This window comes from Erythrolamprus reginae, chromosome 2, assembly GCF_031021105.1.
Source record: "Erythrolamprus reginae isolate rEryReg1 chromosome 2, rEryReg1.hap1, whole genome shotgun sequence".
NCBI lineage: Eukaryota > Metazoa > Chordata > Lepidosauria > Squamata > Dipsadidae > Erythrolamprus > Erythrolamprus reginae.
In genome coordinates this window covers 199,613,559-199,629,879 of record NC_091951.1, presented here as the reverse complement: position 1 = coordinate 199,629,879, position 16,321 = coordinate 199,613,559, and the positions used below count along the sequence as shown (strand labels likewise).

The window sequence follows — 16,321 nt, the reverse complement described above, 5'->3', positions numbered from 1 at the left end:
TACTCTTATAAATTGAAGCACAACTGAATGAAATGGATACTGAAAATGGAAGGAAGATAAGAGACAAGAGTCCAGTACAAAACCAGAATCTTTTATTAATACAATTATTTTCAAAATGAAACATTAAAATTGGAATCAGACATGGGAGGAAGTTCAAATAGCCTAACACCCTCACTAAAAGTGGAGCTTTTCTTCCCCATCACTACTTCATGTCAGTATCTCTGATTCACCAGTTTCTCCTCACACATGGAGCTCCTACTGCAGCAAAAAATCCTCAATCACATTTTCTTCTAGAAAACCAAAATTACTTCCCTGTGGATCATAGAAGATGAATACCTAGAGGAAAACATCGCTTCTGTTCTCCTCAGACAGATCTTTGAAACCTTGCAGTTCACGTAATCCCTTAAGAAAGAAAAGAAAGATGAGAGTCAGGTTTCCTTTTATTTTCTTTTACAACATAATCACGATCCAAAACTATATTGGAAAGAAACATATCCTGTTTGTCCCATAAAAGGAACTTTCTTGATCTTGTGCGGGACCAAAACACCTAACCTCTTTAGCCTGTATGGCACATGATCATACTAGTTATGGAAGATAGAAATAGCCATCCAACATATCTGCCAACATTGCAGTTTGGGGAAGTCAGTCATAGAACAGTTGTCTAGGAAAGTACAGTTCTTGCTAATTCTGTGCAGTTATTCTTTCCTTCAAGTCTAGTTCCAACCCACCATCGTTTTTTGCTCTGCCTCCCAGAAGAATGAATGCCATCTGTCACATCCCCCCATTTCTGCTCCAACAGTAAAAACTTTGCTGGCCACATCCCATTACCTCTAAAACCATCCGGATATTGGCTTTTATTTTGGCAGAATCTTTAGTAAGAGTTTCACTGAGCCTGTTAAAAAAAGAAAAAAAATCCACATGAGATTATGGAGAAGGGTTGGCCTAGTAAACCATAATGGCTCTTGACTACCCATAGATGAATATGGCATACAGGGAAAACCTGTTTTTATAGTGCATGCTGGAAAATTTATCTGAACAGGAATAAGAATGCAATCCTATATGAACCCATGAATTAAGGTGCACAAAAGAAAAGGAGGACATATTTGTGTCTGCATAAGAGACTTCATCTATGCTTGCTTGGTTCAATGTTTCATAGTTTTATATTTTAGTTTGCTGGAGCCTATTGAAGTAAAAAGAGGACACGTCCAGCTATGATGTACAGTATAGTTGCCCACAATTCAGGTTCACCCCTCCACAGAATTGGCTCTTGCATTTTCAAAAGTATCAAAAGTTATTGATATCAGTTCACTGCCCATTTCCAATTCTACACTGTGAAGAAGTCACTTTAATTGTGGTTTAATTTTAATTTAGTTTGGTTGTCATTACAATTCAGTTACCATTCCTCTTTCACAAATGATCTATTTTCCATCATCTGTGGTTGGAAATTGCCTTATAGAAAGGCACTTTTTAAATACAGTGGATAACTGCATTAATGTAAGTTATATTGTGAGTCGCTGACTGGAAGCATGATCTGAACAGGAATTTAGAAAAAGTATTCCCACTAATGGCTAGTATTTAAGGATATACAGTAGTCCAATTAGCAAGATTATACTCCATAAGTTCCAGATTCAGAAACTGCACTGAAAATCATTTTAGGAGCCAATCTTGCTTCTAATTATAACTTACCACTTTATATGGTACTACTTTGTAAAGTTGTAGCAATGACTAATGTAGATAGCTGCATGAAATTTATATCAATACCATAAAAATGCACTGAGTTAACATTAATTTACATGAGATGACATTCTTTCCAAACCCTGTGAATGTATTTTTGTGATGGCCAATGTCTGTCAGATTCCCTAGCCTCATGCACAGCAATACAAACTGCAGATTTTTCTATGCCAGCGGGATTATTAACCATGTTAAGTCAGTAATATGTACATGTTCTAAAAGAATCAAATATTTATTTTAAAAATTGGCTATATACTATATTCTACTCTCATACATACATTCAAGAAACCTGTTCTGCTTATAGTAGCCAGAAAATATGCTACTAAAGAACAGCTAGAGAAGAATACTAATCCTAGGTTTTATTGAATAGGGAACAACAGGGCAAAGCATCTTTCAGTAATGAGGTGGGAACAGAAAATATAAATTCTTCTACTCACTCATTAAGCAATTTCGTCTTCTTCTCAATGAAGGTTAGCGCTTCTGATAGAGTCAGCTCCACAAAGAACCCATAACCCACAGCTACAAATATAGTGGCTGTATCAGGCCTATAGACAGGAAAAGGAAACTGAGTACCCTTGGCATTTAATGTAGCCACAGAGATAACAGAAATAGAAACTGGGATTCTGTTTGCTGAGTATAAAAGCTCAGGTCACATGTTCTGCTAAATTACATGAGTTTGTTTCATTTTGAACTGAATAGATCTAGCCAATTATTATTTCTTTAATAAAGACTAAGGAAACCATGGTTGCATGTTATGTAAATCCAATCACAATTTATATTATTTTAAAATTTTGCAAATAAATCTCAGAGAAAATGTGCCACCTTTCTTATTTTCTTCATGAAAATTAAACCGGCAGACACTAGGAAGATTTAAAACATAAAATATACAGGGTGAAATAGTATATACTGAAGTTAATGAACCAAGAAAAAAAATTGAGTAAACAAAGCGTACTATGTATAGTGAAGATTTTCTTCAGTTGAGATCAACCTCTCGGTTGATCATGAATATTAGCTCTATTGGAAGCAAAATGAAAATAGTTTGCCATTGTCTTTATCTGGGACTTCTTTCAAGCTTCCAGATCCAGGATTTCCTGGTTGTCTCCTATCCAAAACTATCCAGATTTGTTCCTATTTAGCATTTTTTGGATTAGTCAAAGCCAGATAAATGCTGCCACCTGCTGTGCATCAAGTGTTTCTTTTTCCAGTTTTGAAATACTTAGGTCAGCGTTTCCCAACCGGTGTGCCGCGGCACACTAGTGTGCCGCAAGACACGGTCAGGTGTGCCGCGAAGCTCCTAGGAAAGCTCCAGCTGGGCGGGGCGCTGCCGGTGCCTCCGACCTGGAGCTCCCACTCGCAGCTGTCCCCCGGCTCCTGCCCATTGCCGCGGTTTCTGGCGCTCTCCTGCTGGGCCCCAAAGAAGGAAGGCAGGAAAAAGGAGGCGCGAAGAATGAAGCTCTCCTTTTTCCTGCCTTCCTTCTTTGGGGCCCAGCAGGAGAGCGCCAGAAACCGCGGCATCGGGCAGGAGCCGGTGGACAGCTGCGAGTGGAAGCTCGGAGGCACCGGCAGCGCCCCGCCCAGCTGGAGTTCCCTGGCGTCGGCGGCAAGTGTCCTTTGGGGCCCGGCGGGAGGGCACTGGCGGTGGGAGCAGGAGGGTGCCGGCTGCAGCGGCCCCAGGCGGTCGCGGGGAGATGGGGGCAACAAGAGGGAGCTCCAGGGTGGAGGCACCGACGGTGGCAGTTGGACGTGCTGCTGGACGCCGTACATGTTGGCGCTGTGGGGCTGGCATATACGGCGTCCAGCAGCATGTCCAGCTGCCGTCAGGGCTCCCGCTCACAGTCAGCCGAGAGAGAGAGAGAGAGAGAGAAAGAAAGAAAGAAAGAAAGAAAGAAAGGAAGAAAGAAAGAGAGACATAGCAAGAGAGACAGAGAAAGAGAGAAAGAGAGACATAGCAAGAGAGGCAGAGAGAGAGAGAAAGAAAGAGAGACATAGCAAAAGAGACACAGAGAGAAAGAGAGACAGAAAGAGAGAGAGACATAGCAAGAGAGAGAGAGAAAGAGAGACATAGCAAGAGGCAGAGAGAGAGAGACATAGCAAGAGAGGCAGAGAGAGAGAGAAAGAAAGAGAGACATAGCAAGAGAGACAGAGAGAAAGAGAGACAGAAAGAGAGACATAGCAAGAGGCAGAGAGAGACATAGCAAGAGAGGCAGAGAGTGAGAGAGACTTAGCAAGAGAGACAGAGAAAGAGAGACAGAAAGAGAGAAAGACATAGCAAGAGAGGCAGAGAGAGAGAAAGAAAGAGAGACAGAGAAAGAGAGATAGAAAGAAAGAGAGATAGCAAGAATGGCAGAGAGACAGAAAGAATGAGACATATAGCAAGAGACAGTGAAAGAGAGAGAGAGAGCAAGAGATAGCAAGAGAGAGAGAGAGCAAGGGAGAGAGAAAGACATAGAGGAAGGGAAGGAGGGAGAGATAAAGAGACCAAAAAAGAGAGGAAGAAAGAAAGAGGGGTGGAGAGAAAGAAGGGAAGGAAGAGAGAGAAATAGGGAGAAATAGAGCGAAAGGGAGGAAGGGACAGATTTTTTTTGTCCAAACTTTTCTTTAGCCCCCCCCCCCCCTCAATGTTCCCCAGGATTTTGAAAATATGAATAATGTGCCGCGGCTCAAAAAAGGTTGGGAAACACTGACTTAGGTAACAGCAGTATAACGGAAAGTAAAAAAATAGAAGTGCAGGAAAGTGAAGTGGAAAAAAGAGTTGATTATGTGCACTGTTTTCTATAAACTTTTGTACTTCCCTACCCAGAGACAGACAGACAGACAGACAGACAGACAGACAGACAGACAGACATACATACATACATACATATATACACAGTACATGTAAAGTTAGCTTTCCAATATATTACATTTGTATCACTGTAGGATGACATAGAGAGAGAGCACCATGCTGTCCATTAAATCACCTATAACTTTTAAGGATGCATCAACCAACATTCATAGATGATAAAAGAAAAATCAGCTGAAAATAGGCAAACATACAATAGAGTGCAATAATAATCCTGCTCCAGTTAACAGTGGTGTCCCACAAGGCAGTGATTTAGGACCTACTCTCTTTATACTCTACATAAATGATCTCTGTGACAACATGACAAGCAATTGTGTTCTCTTTGCTGATGATGTTAAACTATTTAATACCACTGACAATACTTCTACCCTTCAAAAGGACCTTGACCATGTAGCTGAATGGTCTAACAACTAGCAACTTCAAATCTCTACCAACAAATGCTCCGTCCTACACATTGGTAAAAAGAATCCGAACACTAAATACATAGTTGGTAAAACTGAACTAACAGCGGACGCTCACTCAGTCAAAAACCTTGGAGTACTCATTTCCAATGACCTAGGTGCTAGAGCCCACTGTAACAGCATTGCCAAAAAAGCATTAAGAATTGTAAACCTAATCTTACGTAGCTTCTTCTCTAGAAACACTGATTTATTAACCAGAGCATACAAAACATTCATCAGACCTATTCTAGAATATAGTTCACCTGTGCGGAATCCACACTGCATATCAGATATTAATACAATCGAAGGAGTCCAGAAATACTTCACAAGAAGAGTCCTTCACTCCTCCTCACGTAACAAATTACCCTACTCCTCCAGACTTCAAATACTAAATCTAGAAAATTTACAACTACGTTGTCTCCAAACTGATTTAACTGTTGTTCATAAAATCATACATCATAATGTACTCGCTGTCAGTGACTACTTCACCTTTAACAATAACAACACAAGAGCACATAATACAGTGGTCCCCCGATCATTGCGAGGGTTCCGTTCCAGGACCCCTCGCAATGATCGGTTTTTCGCGAAGTAGCGCTACGGAAGTAAAAACACCGCAGCAGCGAGGAGCTGAAGATTGGGGTTTCCCCACCGCCCACACAAACTCCTCGCTGCCGCTCGCCCGCCCTTTGCCCGCCCACGCCGTTCGCTCGCGCCGCATCCCAGCTGAGTCCTGAAGCCAATTCGCTTCAGGACTCAGCTGGGAAGCGGCGCGAGCGAACGGCGTGGGCGGGCGAAGGGCAGGCGAGCGGCGGGTGCGCGGGCAGGCAGGCGGCGGACAAGCCGTTCGCTCGCGCCGCTCGCTCACGCCGCTTCCCAGCTGAGTCCTGAAGCCAATTGGCTTCAGGACTCAGCTGGGAAGCGGCGCGAGCGAACGGCGTGGGCGGGCGAAGGGCGGGCGAGCGGGCAGGCAGGCGGCGGACAAGCGGCGGGCGGACAAGACAAGCGGCGGGCGCGGCAGCAGCGAGGAGTTTGCGTGGGCGGTGGGGAAACTCCTCGCTGATACTCGCCGCTCGCCCTCCCGCCAGCAAGAGGGGGAAGACCCAGGGAAGCCACCCAGCAGCTGATCTGCCCGGCACCATCTACGCATGCGTGGCCATAGAAAAAAAGGGCGCGCATGCACAGATGTTTTGACTTCCGGGTTGAAAAATCGCCATATAGCCGTTTTGCAATGATCGGGATCGCAATACCCGGGGGATCACTGTAGATACAAATTGAATGTAAATCGCTCCAAACTTGACTGCAGAAAATATGATTCCAGCAATAGAGTGGTCACCGCCTGGAACTCATTACCTGACTCTGTTGTTGCTTCCCCCGACCCAAAAATCTTAAACCTTACATTATCTACAATTGACCTCTCCCCTTTTCTAAGAGGCCTGTAAAGGGCGTGCATAAGTGCACTTATGTGCCTAATGTCCCTGTCTTATTATCCTTTCTATTACAGTGTTCCCTCGATTTTCGCAGGTTCGAACTTCGCGAATAGCCTATACCACGGTTTTTCAAAAAATAGTAATTAAAAAATACTTTGCGGCTTTTTTTCCTATACCACAGTTTTTCCCACCCAATGACGTCATATGTCATCGCCAAACTAATAATTTTTGCAAATAAATAACAAAAAAAATAATTATTGTTAATAAATAATTATGTTTATAAATATCAGGATCACTAAGTGTCTTATTCAATGGTGAGTACCAGTAATAATGGTGAGTAAATGGTTGTTAAGGGAATGGGAAATGGCAATTTAGGGGTTTAAAGTGTTAAGGGATGGCTTGTGATACTGTCCATAGCCAAAAATGGTGTATTTTCTTCCACATCTCTACTTCGCGGAAATTCAACTTTCGCGGGCGGTCTCAGAACGCATCCGCCGCGGAAATCGAGGGAACACTGTACTATGTTCTACTTTTGTTATGTTATGTTAATATGTAGTATAATACTATACTTGTTTGACAAATAAAATAAAATAAAATAAAATAAAATAAATAAATACAGCCCCAAAAAATAATAATAATCTGCCTGGGAATTTAGTCCTTTTTATAATCCCAAAGGTTCTTTTTCAAGAGGCAATTGGACTTTCTTGTTGTTCTTTGAAGACTTAATTACTTCTCATCCAACAAACTGCTTCAGCTCTGACTGGATGGTAGGAATAGAAGGATTTTTATAATGTTTTAACAGGGTTCATTTGTTTTCTGTTCTTCCCAGCTACTTCTTCCCTTGTCTTATCTTTATCCAGTTTTCATCTTCTTTCTTTCTTTCCTCTCTCCTACCCCGGGCAGCTCCATATTCATAGAAACATAGAAACATAGAAGTCTGACGGCAGAAAAAGACCTCATGGTCCATCTAGTCTGCCCTTATACTATTTTCTGTATTTTATCCTAGGATGGATATATGTTTATCCCAGGCATGTTTAAATTCAGTTACTGTGGATTTATCTACCACGTCTGCTGGAAGTTTGTCCCAAGGATCTAGTACTCTTTCAGTAAAATAATATTTTCTCATGTTGCTTTTGATCTTTCCCCCAACTAACTTCAGATTGTGTCCCCTTGTTCTTGTGTTCACTTTCCTATTAAAAACACTTCCCTCCTGGACCTTATTTAACCCTTTAATATATTTAAATGTTTCGATCATGTCCCCCCTTTTCCTTCTGTCCTCCAGACTATACAGATTGAGTTCATTAAGTCTTTCCTGATACGCTTTATGCTTAAGACCTTCCACCATTCTTGTAGCCCGTCTTTGGACCCGTTCAATTTTGTCAATATCTTTTTGTAGGTGAGGTCTACAGAACTGAACACAGTATTCCAAATGTGGTCTCACCAGCATTCTATATAGCGGGATCATAATCTCCCTCTTCCTGCTTGTTATACCTCTAGCTATGCAGCCAAGCATCCTACTTGCTTTCCCTACCGCCTGACTGCACTGTTCACCCATTTTGAGACTGTCAGAAATCACTACCCCTAAATCCTTTTCCTTTGAAGTATTTGCTAACACAGAACTGCCAATACAATACTCAGATTGAGGATTCCTTTCCCCCAAGTGCATTATTTTACATTTTCCCTCTTCGTGTGGAAGGAAAAGCATGCTCATGTGCATGGGTTATATTTGAAGTTAGCAATTACAGGTAATCTTTGGCTTACAATCATTTAATGATGGTTCAAAGTTACGATAGCCTTTGAAAAAAATGATTTACAATTTGTCCTTTCACGTGACTGTCACAGCATCCTCCAGTCATGTGATCACAATTTGTGATCTTCCCAACTGGTTTTTGACAAAAATGTCAATTAGGGAAGCTGGATTTGCTTAACTAAAATGGTACTTTATTTTTTACCTAAAATAGGTAAATATAAATTTAAACCCACAACTGACTTTAACATCTGCTCTGATAGAAATTCCTGTCCAAATTGTTGCTATTAAATCGAGCACTACTTGTAAGTTCAGAAATAGAGTTAACTTGTTTTAAAGACAATTTATACTAATTAATCAATTTTTAAGAGAGATTATCCTATTCATCAACAACTATCTTTGTTGTTGTTAAATATCTTTCATTCTTATACGCGATGCCAATTTCTTCATGATTGTGTTTTTGTTTGGCAAACGCAATCTCTTTCTGCTTACAGTTAATATGTGTTCACACTATCCTCGGCCCTCTGCTATTAGGAAGGGGAAAGAAAGAAGCGTTACTTCACACTAAGCCACCTGTCTTTATACTGGGCAATGCTAGTGGGAAAGCAGCCTAAATTTGGCTCTCGTTCTGCACATTATCTTTCAACACACCTTTTGTTCTTAACTAAAAATGGGTTCATCTGGGGATAAAATATCCAAAAATCATAATCATCCATTTATAATGAATTTGTAGATTTTATAACACTAACATTTAGGGAAAAGCTGGGAACATTTTAATGTCATACTAGCTGATGACCCAGTGTTGCCCAGGTATTTATTTATCCCAATCTTGTATTAGACAGGAAAAGGAATGAATTATAGCTATAGTATCAAATCAAAGCAATTTTACTTCCAGAGAAATAAAAGAGTGTAAATGGTCAAATCCCAGCTATGTAACCTGTAGGCAACATGGGGATTTAGAAGCGCCACCCCCTGCCTCCACCATCACCCGTTTTACATTTCCTCAAACTGGGCCTGGGCCTGGAACATAAACCCGAGCTGGCCCATGCTGCGCTTCCTCCATCCCTGCTGAAATGGGCTGGGTCTCCTCTCTGGCCTCCATAACTGTTTTGCATCGATTGGGGTGGTCCCATCCTTCGCGTGACAAGTTGGGGCCAAGGACGATCCTGGGAACGCGGGCCAAAGCTATGAGGTAGGGGTGGACAATGAGCTTAGGCTGTAGCGTGCTCAATCAAAGGCCTTTGTACTGGCCTTATCAGGCTCCCTTCACTTCGTAGGCCTACTGTGTGAGGAGGCCTAGGCCTGAGTTGGGGCGAAGGATGATCCTGGGAACACAAACTGCTCCCTGTGAGATTGGGCCGCCGTGGTGAGCTGGGGATGGACGATCCGCTTAGGCTGTGGCGCATTCAAAGCCCTCTGTACTGGCCTAATCAGGCTCCCTTCGCTTTGTAGGCCTACTCTGTGAGGGAGGCTTACGCCTCTTCAGAAAAACGCTGAGCTAGGCTCAGTGTACAGAACACAGCCATTGTTCTGAAAAGCCACCCCCATAATATTTGTCGCTAGATAGTAAGTTTGATTGAAATTTCTTGAGGCGTTCCAGAGTTATGCTAGAACATACATACATACATAAAGCCTTTTTTATTTGGATAGGATAAATATAAAATTAAGATAAGATTAAGATAAAGATAATAGATTTTCCCAGCTCAGCCTGCACAACGAAATTTTAATATTTTTTTATTTATAGGGACATTTCGTTAAAAGAGTTAACTCCTTTCAGAGACATATTCTGACAGATGGGGTGGGAGGAGTCAGGAGACAAGACTTTCACTGCTTGTCTCTCTTCTGACTTTGCCTTTTTTTCAGTGTTCCATCTTCTTTTCATTTCTAATACCATTTGTTAAAAACAATGCTTCCTAAACTAGCAGAGTGGCCTCAGACAGCAAGATGGGCAGCATATAAATACAATAAATACTGTATTTTTAAAAAATCCTGAACCCAAAAACATTTTATTGTGCAGCCCAAAGAGTTTTCTCCAGAATGTTTTACCTCTAAGAATAGCCTGAGTGCATGACTCATCATTCTGAGCATGTTTCCTGATTGAGGGGATGAAGAACTAAAAGTCCAAATCATACAGAGAAATTGTAGGCAATCTCTTCAGCAGATTTACCCATTAGTCCAACAAGAATCTTTGATTAAATCATTTTTCACACTTCACTTAGAGCTTTCTCATGCAATACAACAAGAAAATTATGGCTTTAGAAAAGAGCTGGATGTTTTCTTTGGGGATTAGCCTGCAAATTACAGCATACAGTATATAAATGGTGCTCTCTAAATAAATATCAACCTTTACAGCCGTCCTATGATACCCTAACCAAAAAGGAAACCATTTACAAGAACTTAGCAGAGATTACTTTCAAATGTTTGAGAACCCTATTGTGCTATTCTTTCCTTACATTTAAAGAACAGAATTTAATTTTTTTGTTTTTTCCCCCTAATGAAATGTATTTCAACCTTTTGAGAAGTGTTTCAGATTAAGAAAATAAGATTGGACCATGAGAAGATATATACATTCCTTGTTATATTATAAATCAGGTTATATAATACTAGAATATAGAGGCATCCAATGGTGTGGGAGTCAAGACAGAAAAATAGTTTTAAGAAATAGATAAATCTGTGAAGACTGAAATTATCAGTGGTTATTAATTATTACACGTATAAAAATCTGATACCTATTCTATTGTGAATATTTTAAAAAATATTTTTAAGAATGGCAGGAAGTTACCTGACCTATTTTAAAATCCAAACCAAGACAAGCTATTCTGAGTACAGATAGCCCTTGACTTACGACCACAACTGAGCTCAAAATTTGTATTGAGAAATTTGTTAAGTGAGCTTTGCCCCATTTTACTACCTTCTTTGCCAGTTGTTAAATGAATCACTGCAGTTGATAGGTTAGCATGGCTGTTAAGTGAATCTGGCTTCCCCATTGGTTTTGTTTGTTAAAATGTTGCAGTAGATTATCACATGTGCTGCATCTCCCCACTCAAAATCTACCTAGCAGCTAAGAGCTATTTTCCTATTGGCTGTCCATTGACAGCTCAGCCAGTGGGAAAATTACAGCCCTGCTATTGGCTACCAGTTTTGACAGCCACCATATAAATAGCAGCCTGACAGAGGCCTGCTTGTGCTGGTTACTGCTTTGTCCCTTTGACAGCTATTCTAACAAAGGGGTTCCATTTTAATGACAATCACATTGTGGTTCCTATCAAAGCCGACAGATCTGTTCACATCTGTGGTGATTTCAAGTGCACGGTAAACTATGCCTTACAAGTTCATCCCTACCCTGTGCCAGCGATACATCATCTTCTCCATTCCTTTGGCATGATTTTTGCAAAATTGGATATGGCCCAGGCCTATCAGCAGCTCCCTGTGGATTAAGCCATTGCTGCCCAAACAATAGTAACCTATAGGTGCACTTTTAAATGCCATCGCCTCCAGTTTGGCATAAATGTGGCTCCCGGTATTTTTCAGAGCCTCATGGAACTCCTCCTGCATGGCATCCCAGGTGTCATCCCCTACTTTGAAGACATCCTGATATCAGACAGTTCTTGCACTCAGCTCTTTGATCACCTGCGGCTGGCACTCACTAGCCTGCAACAGGCAGACCTAAAACTTAAATAATCAAAGTGCAAGATTGGATTACCTAAGGCAAAGTTTTAGGGGATTTTGGTTCATACCCAAGGCATTCACCCCACAATCTTCAAGGTGGAGGCCCCCACTCCCACATGCAAGGCAGAGTTGCAGGCCTTCTTAGGCCTTTTAAACTTTTATAGTGTATTTCTCCCTCATAAAGCATCTGTAGCCGAACCTCTCCACAGGTTGCTAGATAACAAGGCTCCTTGGGTGAGGGGTAAGGCCCAATCTGCTGCTTTTGCAGCTGTCAAAGACCTGCTTACCTCAGATGCTGTCCTTGTGCAGTACCATGATAACCTCCCCCTGGTCTTCTCCCTATGGTATTGGGGCTGTTCTTAGCCATAGATTTTCCAAGGGCTGGAGGCACTTATTGCTTCTTTTCCTAGGACACTTTCCTCTACCCAACGTAATTACAGCCAGTTAAAAGAGGAAGCCCTAGCTGCTATCACTGTTGTAAAGCGATTCCATGATTATGTTTATGACCATTTTTTTCAACTCATTATGGATAACAAATCCCTTCTGGATATCTTGGCTGTGACAGACAAACACCCCAAATTCTGTCCCTTCGTATGTCTTGCTGGCCAGTTTTTCTATCAGCTTATAATTAGCAGTTGGTTTATCACCCCGGGAGTACGGATGGCCTCAGAAGATGCCCACTTCCTCAATCAATCCAAGACCCGGTCCCTGCCTTCTCAGTTTTGTTGATTGAGATCACCACGTCCTTGACCTCAGCTGATATAGGTTTCAACTCCTCCAAAGATCGGATTATTTTTCAAGTCCACGACTGGGTACGTAGGGGGTGGCTAAGGGAACAGCTTTCATAGGCCTTTGGGCCATTCAAGCTGAGGCAACATGAGCTGTATGTATTGAGGGGGTGTCTGTTGTGGGATAGCTGGGTACTGGTCCCACCAGCCTTAAGGACTGCAGGACTGCACAGCCTACATGAGGAACACCAAGAGGTTGCCAGGATAAAGGCGTTGGGCCACAGTTATGTCTGGTGACCTAAGCTGGACACCACCAGTGTTCCCTCTAATTTTTTTGGGGGGTGGGCGGAAAAGTATAGTGTCTGAGCGGCAGTCCATTCGGGACTGGGCGGCACAGAAATAATAAATAAACAAACAAACAAACAAAAAACCCACCCTGTTTTGCCTCAGAGAATTTCAAAATAAAATACTGTACTGTGTGTCTATAACAGTGAGCTCATAATAGGGCAACTCTATCAATATCAAAATGCCACTTAAATAGTTGAGCTAGTTTCAAACTAGATTTTGATTTTCTTTCTCTCTTCCTTACTCCCATTCTTTTTCTTTCTCTTTTCCTTCCTCTCTTTTTCCTGTTTCTCTCTCTTCCTCTCTTCCTCTCTCTCTCCTTCCCTCTCACTCCTTCCCTCTCGGCTTCTGGGCAGGTTTGGAAAACTCTGAGTTGATGATGATTTTTAAGTGAGCGATTGCTCACTGCTCAGCTTAAAGGGAACTATGGACACCACCATCGCTGAATGTTTGGGTCTTGTCAGAGATGCCAACAGTCCAGGCCAGTCCTCCCCAAAGCACCTTCTAGGGAATGGGAAATTCCCAGGGTCCGGGATCAAGAATCCACATTGACCTGGCAGGACCCAATGCAAGGGCAGACATTTTTAGTGGTAATGGATGCTTTTTCCAAGTGGGTGGACTTAGTCCTCATGCCATCCACTACCTCTGAGGCTATCAGCAGGGTCTTATGTAGGTTATTTACTACCCACGGGCTCCCTGACGTTGTAGTCCCAGAGAATGGGCCTCAGTTTACCTCTGGCTCATTCCAGGTATTTCTGGCTGGGTTAGGCATCCGCCATGCGTAGGTTGCCTTTTTTCACCCTTCTAGCAATGGTTTGACTGAAAGAGCTGTGAGGTCAGCCAAGGAGGCATTGTCCAGATTAGGGCCAGGGAACTGGCAAGAGAACATAAATAAATATCTTATAGCCCAGCACACTACTCCAAGCCCAGTCTCCAACCACAGCCCAGCAGAATTACTCATGGGCTCCCACTTCAGAACCACATTGGATAGGCTGCACCTTAATTATGTGCCTGACACCCCAATAGATTTGACAAGCAAGATCAGGACCTTTTCTGTGGGGGATTCAATCTATGCCAGAAATTATGGTGGCAAGCTCCGGTGACTCCCAGCATGGGTTCTTGCAGCAACAGGCCCCTATTCATAGAGAATAGGCCTAGAGGACGGGAGGCTATGGCGGCATCATGTTGACCAGCTTAGAGGATGACCCATTGCTTCCACACCAGTCCCTGCTGCCACCAGGCCAAACATAGAGGTCGTGGACCACCTACCGATCCGCTCCTGCTGACAATCCCCCAATGTCCCCACAGACTATAGCAGGGATGGCGAACCTATGGCACTGGTGCCACAGGGGGCACGCGAAGCCATATCTGCTGGCATGTGAGCCATTGCCCTAGCTTAGCCTCCGGAGACGGGCGGCATACAACTCTAATAAATTATTATTATTATTATTATTATTATTATTATTATTATTATTATTATTACTACTACTAATACTACTACTACTACTACTGCTACTACTTCCAATGTGCATGTGTGTGCCGGCCAGCTGATTTTTGGCTCACGCCGGGGTTCTTGGGAGGGTGTTTTCGGCTTACTTAGAGCCTCCGGAGGGATGGGAGAGTGCGTTATTACCCTCCCCTGATTTCAGGGAAGCCGTTGGAGCCTGAGGAGGGCAAAACACAAGCCTACTGAGCCCACCAGAAGTTGGGAAACAGGCCATTTCCGGCCTCTATTTCTCCCTTCCCCAGGCACTGAATTATGGGTGTGGGCACTCGCACATGCACGATAGCACACGCACATACTCTTTCCTCAGCCAAGAAAAAAAAGGTTCGCCATCACTGGACTATACAATCCCGGTACCTGACTCACCTGCCTCCTTAAATTTTGCTCCAGAGTCCAAGATACCTGACAAAACACCCCCATTGCCAGTTGCAGATCTAGAAGCTCCTGACCTGACCATGCCTATAGAGCCGCAGCGTTCAACGAGACAGTGCAGGCACCCAGCGTATCTCCAGGACTACACATGAACCAACCGGTTAGCAGCTAAGAGTTATTTTCCTATTAGCTGTTCGTTGACAGCTCAGCATCTGGAAAATTACAGCCCTGCTATTGGCTACCAGTTTTAACAGCTACCATATAAATAGCAGCCTGACAAAGGCTTACCTCTGCCGGTTACTGCTTTGTCCTGTTGACAGCTGTTCTAATAAAGGGGTTCCGTTCTAATCAAATTGTTTTATCTCATTCTAAATTATTTATATTTATAACTTGCTTTTGGACCTTTTGGTCATAAATAAAATCATATCAGCCAAGGAAGGATAATACAAAAAGGTATAGTGTTTTTGTTCTTTTCACTGACTTCATAGTCAATCACTGTGAAAAACAGGATGCCAGTCCAGATAAATATTACTACAGCATGCAATTCGTTTATCCTATACCAGATACTTTATTAGCTGAAACCCTTCAAATCTATCACTCACACACACACAGGCATATCAAATTAGTTTTATGAAGAATAATCATCACCATTAATAACCACTTAAATTTTTTAAAGTGCTTCGTATATCTAACTCACTCCAAAAATATTATCATTCCTCTTCATTAAATCCTTCAGATTTTGGCATTTGTATGATTGGCAGTCATTGAAGAAGTATAGCCTTCTTCTCAATCCTGAAGACAATTAAATAATCAATGAATAAATTGTCACAATTGATCTGACTGCCACTACAACAAACTAAACTTCTAGTAGATACACAAAGGCACTTCTCTTGCAAAAGAGAACTGGGCTAAATAGCCCTCTGTCTCCTTTCAACTTTTACCAGCTGATTCTTATGAAAGGCATAAAATAATATTTTAACTGAATTTCTCAAAAGCTGCAGAACATATTAAAAAACAGAAAAGACTAGGAAGTTATATGACATTGAATGCATGCATGATCAGTGAGCTACTCACACTTCTGCATTGACATAAAAATGGCAGCCTAGATCCACTTGGGTTTTCAACTCCTGGTTTCCTGTTTCCTAAAAGAAAATAACCAATTTATCTGGGGCAGAGCAGCTCTTAATTCTCATGTCCTAGGTGTCTACTACAACAGAGTATTAGGTCACATGACTGCAAAGTAGTATAAACAATATATTTCATAAATCTTTCCAAAGTTCCAAAGTACCAAAGTACCTAGAAAGAGTATTGTATTACCTGTAAACGTTCAATAATGTTTTTGAGTTGCAAATATTGGGCAATCTTTTCATAAATCTCATCTCGCTGCTCCAACACTTTCCTGTAGGGAAATATCAATGTCTGAAATATCCATATCAATGACTGAGAGATGTAGAAAGAATGACATATGGCAGGTTAACCTGCAGTGAGGTAGTTAAAAGGACTTGGAAGGTATTTT

General features: G+C 42.0%; 1 protein-coding gene across 3 annotated transcripts in view; it reads right to left on the bottom strand.

Annotated features, from left to right (window-relative positions):
* Nucleotides 1-70: 70 nt before the first annotated feature.
* The window catches only part of UXT (ubiquitously expressed prefoldin like chaperone), a 17,377-nt gene continuing 1,126 nt past the window's right edge, over nt 71-16,321 (bottom strand). For all 3 annotated transcript variants that reach the window (XM_070741161.1, XM_070741159.1, XM_070741160.1), the window contains exons 3-7: nt 16,123-16,204; nt 15,880-15,947; nt 2,169-2,276; nt 829-892; nt 71-402 (exon numbers count right to left, since the gene is read on the bottom strand). In XM_070741161.1, the coding sequence (XP_070597262.1) occupies nt 337-402; nt 829-892; nt 2,169-2,276; nt 15,880-15,947; nt 16,123-16,204 (388 nt within the window). In that variant the 3' untranslated portion in view covers nt 71-336. The remainder of the gene's footprint in view (nt 403-828; nt 893-2,168; nt 2,277-15,879; nt 15,948-16,122; nt 16,205-16,321) is intronic.